The sequence below is a fragment of the Galeopterus variegatus genome, unplaced genomic scaffold, assembly GCF_000696425.1.
Source record: "Galeopterus variegatus unplaced genomic scaffold, G_variegatus-3.0.2 Scaffold7104, whole genome shotgun sequence".
Taxonomy (NCBI): domain Eukaryota; kingdom Metazoa; phylum Chordata; class Mammalia; order Dermoptera; family Cynocephalidae; genus Galeopterus; species Galeopterus variegatus.
The window spans coordinates 46848-56852 of record NW_007733215.1 but is presented as its reverse complement, the minus strand read 5'-3'; the positions used below and the strand labels follow the sequence as shown (position 1 = coordinate 56852).

The following is a 10005-nucleotide window of genomic DNA, read 5'->3' as shown; positions in this document are numbered from 1 at the left end:
AGCAAAAAGGTCTTTGGAGCCATAGGTTTGTGAGCATGGCCGTGCGAGGCAGATGTCTGAGGCAGTCAACGCCAGCCAAGTAGCACATGCACACTAACTCTACCCACACACAACTCACTTACAAAGAATGTGCTGCACCACCCCCAACGTGACCTAAGGTGAGGGGGCCTGATTAATTTATTATATTTTCCCAACAAACCTTCTTCTCTTTCTTCCACAACTCACTTACAAAGAATGTGCTGCACCACCCCCAACGTGACCTAAGGTGAGGGGGCCTAATTAATTTATTATATTTTCCCAACAAACCTTCTTCTCTTTCTTCAAATGGTTAGTGAGGAGTCATCCTTCGAAAGTCAGTTCTGATATCAACTCCTCTGGGAAGCTTTACTTGATCTCCCCTCCACCCAGAGTAGATTAGCTGCCTCTACAACCCCACGTGGTTCCATGGCAGGCTTCTCATTACCACAGTGGTCAGTACAGTATGTGACATTTACTACTTCTCATGAGCATCTTCATTTATTTAATCTTTAAACCCAGCACCCAGCACCATGTCAGACTATACACTCAATGAATATTGGCTGAGAGAATAAACAAATAATTGCATAATCTTAACCCAGCATTTTCCAACATTTTTTTTAAGTGGTGGTCCAATTTATCTATACTACCAAGAAAATACAACTGTGTTGTTCCACATCCTCACCAATCCTTGGCACTGTCAGACTTTTAAATTTAAAACATTGTGGTAGATCTATGGGTGTATCTTATTGTAGTTTTTAATGTCTTGAATATGCTAATGGATAAGAGAAACCTTTTTTTCACACATGCTTATTAACATTTCCTAAAACAGCAAATGCAAGGGCCCTGCATTTAAGCTTTTTCAAGGAACAGTAAGAAAACCAGTTAGTCCAGAGCGAGATGCAGAACTATAGTCACAATCTTGAAATCAGAACTAGAATTGATCTCATCAATGGTTCTCAAATTTTGACATTTATATAAAAACCCAATATGTTTATTAAAATTCTACACTCTTGGGTTGCAGTCGCCAGAAATTCTTGTTTGGTAGTTTTGAACTTGGGCTCTAACATCTATATTTTAAAATAAGTATCCCAAGTGATTCTGATGCAGTTGGTTTTCAGTCCATAGAAAGAGAAACACTGGAGCTGGCTGGTTAGCTCGCTTGGTAGGGTGTGGTCCTCACAGCATCAAAGTCAAAGGTTCAGATCCCCTTACCAGCCAGGGCCAAAAAAAAAAAAGAAACAAACACTGTTTAGAGAATAGGGTTTCATATTACAATGTAATTTACGAGACTACCTACTTTGTATACCATCTGGTTAAGACTAAAGCTGGGATTTTCCACTTTTTCTGGGTATATGAAGCAGCATTTTACAAAATTAAAATTAAGCCTGCTTGGAGAAGTTTAAGGTAAACTTTGTAATAAGTGAAGAGCTCTGGTCATGTTGCAAACCAAGAATAGTTATGGAAAAGTGGTATGGTGAAAAGAGCATTGGTGTCACATTCAGAAGAGGTGGAATTGAGACTCAGGTATGTCATCTTAGGCAAAATCCTTAAGATCTTGAGTTTCCATTTCTCACCTAAAATTAGTATTATACCCATCCTACCAACCTCACAAACCTGTATAATGAGAGTGTGGCAAAGTGCTAATACAGAAGTAAGACCTATTCATTGTTAAAGGAATAATAATTGTTTTTGATTGACACACCTGCCTGAATTAAAGAAACAATATTTAGCCTCAGGAACACTTATTTCTTGTAATAACCTCAGCAGCTTCCTAGTAAAGGGTATTTAGGATTGTAATAACTGAACACTTCATATCACAGTTTGGGCAACTTGCAAGGAAAATATGGAGTGACATGACAAAGGATACAAAATTAATTTAGAGATAAGTCCAGGATTCAAGTCTTCTGAATATTAGTCTAGGTCGCTTTCAACCATACTTCACTCAGTTGTCTTTCCCATTCTTTAGTATGAAACACAGGCCAGGTGATTCTGATACACACCAGAGTGTGAGCACCACCGTATTACTGCATTAGATGTGGTAGTGTGGCAGTAATCACTGTTTTTTATTCTTTTCTGTACTTATTTTATAAACAGCTTTATTGCAGTATTATTCATATACCAGTGCAATTCACCAGTTTAAACTGTCCAGTTCAATGGTATGATCACAGAATTGTGCAACCATCACATCAATTTTAAAACATTTTCATCATTCAAAAAGACACCCCCTACCTGATAGCCGTCGTTCTCCATTCTCCCCTCCCCCAGCCTCTGTCAACCACTAATTTCTGTCTGTATAGATTGGCCTATTTGGGACCTTTCTTACAAATGGAATCATACAACAGGCGGTCTTCTGTGACTGGCTTCTTCACTTCGTATGTTCTCAAGACGTAGTTCTTGTTTTAAAATTATCAGGGTAGCATCGATATAGTTTAGAAATAAAGAAAAGAAAAAATATAGTATAATCCCATTCTAAAACAATCAATATCATCTTTTTCTTTCTTTCTTTTCCCTCTGCAGGGTCAATTCATCCGATTGCAAAACAGACTCGCCCCCTCCCCGCGGCCACCTCTCTCTGAAACCCCGCCCCCCGCGCCCCGCCTCCCAGAGCGCCCGGGCAGTGGAGGGAGGGCCCCGCCCGTCCCCGCCGGCGCCTCGCTGACGTCAGAGCTTCGCACCGCAGACTCCCCGCCCCCCCTTACCCGGTCGCAGTATCTTTGACAGAGCGCGATGGCGGCGGCCGGGTCTGCAGGGGTACCGGCAACCGTATCGGAAAAGCAGGAGTTTTACCAGCTTCTGAAGAACCTGATTAACCCAAGCTGCATGGTGCGGAGGCAAGCAGAAGAAATCTATGAAAATATCCCAGGTCTGTGTAAGACTACATTCCTCTTAGATGCCGTCAGGAATAGAAGGGCAGGTTATGAGGTGAGACAAATGGCTGCCGCACTGCTACGACGGCTTTTGTCCTCTGGTTTTGAGGAGGTCTATCCAAATCTGCCTTCTGATATTCAGAGGGATGTCAAGATTGAACTGATACTGGCTGTTAAGTTAGAAACACATGCTAGCATGAGGAAAAAACTTTGTGATATTTTTGCAGTGCTGGCCAGGAATTTGATAGATGAGGATGGCACTAACCACTGGCCAGAAGGTCTGAAGTTTCTTATTGATTCAATCTACTCTAAAAATGTGGTTCTATGGGAAGTTGCACTTCACGTTTTCTGGCACTTTCCTGGAATTTTTGGGAACCAAGAGCGGCATGATTTGGATATCATCAAACGGTTGTTGGACCAGTGTATTCAAGATCAGGAACATCCAGCAATCAGGACATTATCCGCTAGAGCTGCAGCTGCATTTGTACTTGCTAATGAAAATAACATTGCTCTTTTCAAAGACTTTGCAGACTTGCTTCCTGGAATCTTACAGGCTGTGAATGACTCATGCTACCAGGATGATGACTCAGTACTAGAATCCCTTGTTGAGATTGCAGACACTGTACCTAAGTACTTAGGTCCTTATTTAGAAGATACTCTACAGTTGAGTCTGAAGTTATGCGGAGACTCTAGACTTAGTAATCTGCAACGCCAGCTGGCCCTTGAAGTAATAGTGACCTTGTCTGAAACTGCAACCCCAATGCTGAAAAAACATACAAATATTATTGCGCAGGCAATTCCTCAGATATTAGCAATGATGGTTGATCTGCAAGATGATGAGGACTGGGTAAATGCTGATGAAATGGAAGAAGATGATTTTGACAGCAATGCAGTTGCTGCTGAGAGTGCACTAGACAGACTGGCTTGTGGGCTTGGTGGAAAAGTTGTTTTACCAATGACCAAGGAGCATATCATGCAAATGCTTCAGAGCAACGACTGGAAATATCGACATGCTGGATTAATGGCCTTATCTGCCATTGGAGAAGGATGCCATCAGCAAATGGAATCAATTCTAGATGAAACAGTTAACTCCGTTTTGCTTTTTCTTCAGGATCCTCATCCAAGGGTGAGGGCTGCAGCCTGTACTACACTTGGACAAATGGCTACAGATTTTGCACCTAGTTTCCAAAAGAAATTCCATGAAACAGTGATTACAGCTCTGTTGCGCACCATGGAAAATCAAGGTAATCAGCGTGTGCAATCACATGCAGCTTCTGCTCTTATTATTTTTATTGAAGACTGCCCCAAATCATTGCTAGTTCTGTATTTGGATAGTATGGTGAAAAATCTACATTCCATCTTGGTGATTAAACTTCAAGAGTTGATTCGAAATGGAACTAAATTGGCCCTGGAACAACTTGTGACAACCATTGCCTCAGTTGCAGATACAATAGAAGAAAAATTTGTTCCATATTATGATATATTTATGCCCTCACTAAAGCACATTGTTGAGCTTGCTGTTCAGAAGGAACTCAAGCTTCTAAGAGGAAAAACTATTGAGTGCATTAGCCACGTTGGTCTTGCTGTTGGAAAGGAAAAATTTATGCAAGATGCATCAAATGTGATGCAGCTGTTGTTGAAGACACAATCAGACTTAAATAATATGGATGATGATGATCCTCAGACTTCTTACATGGTTTCAGCATGGGCTAGAATGTGCAAAATTCTTGGAAAAGATTTTCAACAGTACCTTCCACTGGTCATCGAGCCTCTTATTAAGACTGCTTCAGCTAAACCTGATGTCGCTCTCTTAGACACACAAGATGTGGAGAATATGAGTGATGATGATGGCTGGCAATTTGTAAATCTTGGAGACCAGCAAAGTTTTGGAATTAAAACTTCAGGACTTGAAGCAAAAGCAACTGCTTGCCAGATGTTGGTTTACTATGCTAAGGAGTTAAGGGAAGGATTTGTGGACTATACAGAACAAGTTGTGAAGCTGATGGTTCCTTTACTGAAATTTTATTTCCATGATAATGTTCGAGTGGCAGCAGCAGAGTCCATGCCTTTTCTCCTGGAATGTGCAAGAATTCATGGCCCAGAGTATCTTGCACAGATGTGGCAATTCATATGTGATCCCTTAGTCAAGGCTATTGGGACTGAACCTGATACAGACGTACTCTCAGAAATAATGAATTCTTTTGCAAAATCCATTGAAGTAATGGGAGATGGTTGTCTTAATGATGAACACTTGGAAGAACTGGGAGGAATATTGAAAGCAAAACTTGAAGGTCACTTTAAAAACCAAGAATTGCGACAGGTTAAAAGACAGGAAGAAAACTATGACCAACAGGTTGAGATGTCTCTGCAAGATGAGGATGAATGTGATGTTTATATTCTGACCAAAGTATCAGATATTTTGCACTCGTTATTTAGTACTTATAAGGAAAAGATTTTACCATGGTTTGAACAGCTACTTCCATTAATTGTGAATCTAATTTGTTCAAGTAGGCCCTGGCCAGACAGACAGTGGGGATTGTGCATATTTGATGATATCATAGAGCACTGCAGTCCAACCTCATTTAAATATGTAGAATATTTTCGGTGGCCAATGCTACTAAATATGCGTGATAACAACCCTGAAGTCAGGCAAGCTGCTGCTTATGGCCTGGGTGTTATGGCACAGTTTGGTGGAGATGATTATCGTTCTTTATGTTCAGAAGCTGTTCCACTGCTGGTAAAAGTTATTAAGTGTGCAAATTCCAAAACCAAAAAAAATATTATTGCTACAGAGAACTGTATCTCAGCAATAGGGAAGATTTTGAAGTTTAAGCCTAACTGTGTAAATGTAGACGAAATTCTTCCTCACTGGTTATCATGGCTTCCACTGCATGAAGATAAAGAGGAAGCTATTCAGACTTTGAGTTTTCTCTGTGACTTAATTGAAAGTAACCACCCAGTTGTAATTGGTCCAAATAATTCCAATCTTCCCAAAATAATAAGTATAATTGCAGAAGGAAAAATTAATGAGACTATTAATTATGAAGATCCTTGTGCCAAACGCCTAGCTAATGTTGTGCGTCAGGTACAGACTTCTGAAGAATTATGGTTGGAATGCATATCTCAACTCAATGATGAACAGCAGAAAGCCTTACAGGAGTTGCTAAGTTTCGCCTGAAGCACTTTAATGTCACTTGAATATCATCTACCATAAAAATAGCTACAGATAAGTGTTGTGTGTGGATTCCGTTATAAATGAGAGAACTTTTCTCCCTGCTGAGCCGTTCATATTTCTTCCCCATGTTTCTCCAAAATTAGTGTTACAGCCTTCTGTTTATCTTGCATGTTTATCTCTTGAACACAAACCGTGGTGATACCCAGTGCTTCCAGTTGTCTTTGAATGTTTGTCACCTTTCCCCTAGTTGATGTGAAATGTATAAATTGTTGCTGTTTGTCTGAACTCTTGATGCCGGGTAAGCAGTATACTTGGTGTCAAGATGTCATGCTGACTAACAAGATGCTAAGATCTCACAAAGATAGGAAAACTTCCAGGAAAACATCTTTGGAATTGAGGAGGGTGAAGGATATAGTGGCAGGCTTATTCCTCTTTGATAATACTTCTGGTATTCATGGTAATGGGAGGATGCTGGAATTACGAGAGAGTTTTGAGATACTGCAATGGATGTGGAAGTTTTCTCTATAATATATATAAACGTTTTCATAATGTACTCCTAAGAACTGGGTGGGACATATCCATCCATATTCTAGTTCCCAAGGTGTCCAGGTGAGAGTTATTAGAACTTTTAAATCTTCCTAGCCAGACTGGTCTCTATTTTTTTATGTTACCCAAGACTCCAAGAACCCTGGTTACTGAAAAGGGAGTCCTGGTACATCTAATATTGGTAGCATGTAACATACTGTAACACAGTGTTTGACAAATAGTAAGTAATCAATATTTGTGGGCATCAGTCAGTGTTACGTGTTTCAGCAGATTATTGCTTTGTGTATGTATGACATTTCCCCCCCTGCAAAGCAGCTCAAGAAGAGAAGCCCTGATTCACAATGGGGCTTAGACAGATTTCTATTTTGAAGAAGTTCCTAACAGATTTGATAGTAGTACTGAAGAGTATTCTGTTGTGAAAATGAGAGGAAAGCAAACTATCTTTAAACATGAAAAAGAAAACAGCTTTGAGACTAGTCATTTAGCAATAGATGTGCATTATAAGAAAACAGCTCTATAAATCTAGGGTTAATTATATTGGAATGTTGGTCTTTAATGTTGAGCTTTTTGTAGGGTAGAAAAAGCTTTCTACTCAGCAAATTTTGATCCAAAACTTAAAAGCAAATACATCTACTGTGATTTCCTGGTACTATTGTGAGTAATGTGTATGTATTTAGCAAATATGTAAGACCTAGTAAGTGTTCAATAAATTGTAGCTGTTACTACTGTTGTTTGTACCTCTACTGTGTTCTTTTTTATAGTTTGGAATTAGAATTTTCGAATTCACCCCTTACCAGTTCAGATGGACAGGCCATCTAGGCCATTGTAGAGAGGGATGTAAAGTTGAGATTGTAGATATGCAATTCCTGTCCATTCCATACAATTGTTTTGTTATTAATGGGAGGAAGAGGGAATAAGTTTACAGACATTACATACAGTATGATCACAATTTTAAGTTTACTTAAGATCAATAAAAAAGTATAGATGAATAAACAGAAAAATCCCACCTCAAAGTATTAATAGAGGTTTTCTCTGGGGGGGAGAATTAAATGGCAATTTTTCTTCTCACCTACATTTTCTAATTTACCTACAACCAACATATTTCTTGTATAATAAAGTTTTTTTTCTTTTTTTTTTTAAGTTCAGGAACCTTATCCTATTTTCATAATAGCTAGAATTGCTATCATCTTGGCCTCTTCATGACCTAGAGTTCAGGTTCCTTATACTTACCTACACTTGTTTCTCTTTTATATACCTTATTAATTTAGAAGCCTTTAATTAACATGTTTAGCAATTCCCTACACTCCTGTGCATGAGAATTTGAAAATTTTGTCAGATGTCATGGAATTAGGCACCTGGCATTTTTAAAGTATGACAGAGCTTGATTTGAATTTTGATGAACTACTTTCTTAACCTAAGCATCTTTCCCCATCTGTAAACTGAGGATAATACCTAGCTTATAGAGTTGTGAGAATTAATAAAGATAATGAATATAAAGTGCTAAGTGGCACAAGGTTCAATAAATGAAAGCTAATATTATCTGAGAAGCATGAAGTAATGTTGGTGGCTAAAGAGGAGGCAAAGGGGATATTTGCTTGGGTATGGTTGGCTCCAGATTCTTGGGCTTAGGCTTTGTTAAACAAAATGAGGGGTGTTCAGTCAGACACATGTTTGGTTGCCATTTGCTGAAGTAGGACTGGTTCCTGCCTTTCTTCTTGTTAACTGAGGTACATCCGTGGGCTCTGAGGAGAGAAAAACCTGTACATGCCTAAAAAGTTACAAATGTCTGATGAAGTGAGAGGAGACCTTGAATACTAGCTAATGTGTAGGTGTGTGGATGAGGGGAATGTCACCTGAAAAAATCAAGTGTTCTCACTTCACTATTTTACCTTAAACTGATAATTTAACTCACTAGACAAAACAAACAAACAAACAAAAACCTTTGAATTTTATCAGTGCTTTAAAGGTCACATTAATGAAAAGTAAATAATCTTAAGAATCAGAATATCCCTACCATTTAGTCATGTAACTTTTACTTTCAAAATGCATAATGTCTATAATTTTGTTTTTGTGTTTAAGTAATTCCAAGTTTCAAGCAAGAGGTTTCTGTGTAATAAAAAGTAACGTGCATCTTTCAAATAGAACACGAGAAAACAGTAATGTTTGCTTTATGGAACCACTCATTCCCCCCTTATTTTAAGCAACGTCATAAATTAATGTCAATGATGAGTCAACTTCTTGATTATTATTTAAATAGTAATTTTTAAATGTGTGGTGAGATTGTAAGGCCACGCCAACGACTATTTTCTATGCTGTACATCTCAGACTTGAAGTATTTGGAAACTTCCTAGTCCCAAGGATTTTTTCTTTTCCCTCCTTCCCTCCCTCCCTCCCTTCCTTCCTTCCTTCTTTCTTTCCTGTTTTTTTTTTTTTTTAACGAAGTTCCATTCCCTTCCTTTATTCTTAGCAGATCTCAAGAACTGAGAGGGTGGAAATTTTTTTTCTGATTTTTAACGGAAAACATGGGAATAATTTCCAAAATATAAATTGATGTTAAGAACTGGGGACAGAAATTTGAGAAACTAGAGTTCTACAAATCACGTCTTTTTTCAGAAAATTATGCATTTCCTGAAATTTTGCATGGAAACGTACGGTTGAGCCTTTAAACTTCCTTTCTAAACTTTTCAAAACTCTAGTTTTATATAAAAGATCGTCAGTCGCAGAGAGGAAGCGAGCAGAGAATGTCAATTTTACAGTGGAGAGGATTTACATTTTGTGGTTTCTCACTACTCATTCACCATTAACAAGGATTATCTAGAAACTTCCTTTAGAATTAATTTCACGTTTTAGGGCTGACAAGTGTCTCTGAAAAGAAGTATCCTCCTGCAGCACTCGCTTTAAAAATCCCTTTTGGCCGCCTTCCCTCGAAGTTGCAAGTTAAATTGCGCAGGCGCTTTGCTTCCCCCTCCACTCCGCCCTCTACAGTCGTCTACGAGCTGATTACATCATCGCGCCGCGCAACCTATCAGGCCTCGGGGCCTGTGGCTGAGCCCAAGCCCTCAGTTTCGCGTAACGGGGCGGGGGACGGTTGTTCTACCACGCATGCGCGCTGGGGATGGCGACGGTGCCTCTTTCCAGGGCACTCCCCAGCCGAGGGGGCTGAGTGCCCTCCCCCTTCTCAGCCTGTCCCTCCCCTTTCCCCCTCCCCCTCCGCCCAGCGGGGCTTCTAACTGACAGTTGTCGCTGGGCCCCGTCCGCGCGCCGCCTCCTCCTGCCCGGGTGCCCCGCAGGTAGAGAGGGGCGGGAGGGGGTGTGAGGGAGAGGAGGAGCCGGAGACACCGCGGCCCGGCGCTGCGGCCCCCTCCTGGGAGGCGAGAGGAAGAACCCCCCCCCTTCCTC

The 10005-nt window shown here is 40.1% G+C and overlaps 1 protein-coding gene across 2 annotated transcripts; it reads left to right on the top strand.

The window, feature by feature from the left end:
* Positions 1-2717: 2717 nt before the first annotated feature.
* RANBP6 (RAN binding protein 6) lies at positions 2718-7336 on the top strand. Of its 2 annotated transcripts, XM_008591639.1 has the most exons (2): positions 2718-2881; positions 3997-7336. In XM_008591639.1, exons 1-2 carry the CDS (start codon positions 2867-2869, stop codon positions 6061-6063), a joined length of 2082 nt encoding a protein of 693 aa, XP_008589861.1. In that variant the 5' UTR covers positions 2718-2866; the 3' UTR covers positions 6064-7336. The 2 variants fall into 2 exon arrangements, with proteins under 2 accessions (XP_008589861.1, XP_008589860.1); XM_008591638.1 differs by having other exon boundaries at positions 2718-7336.
* The last annotated feature ends 2669 nt before the right edge of the window (positions 7337-10005 follow it).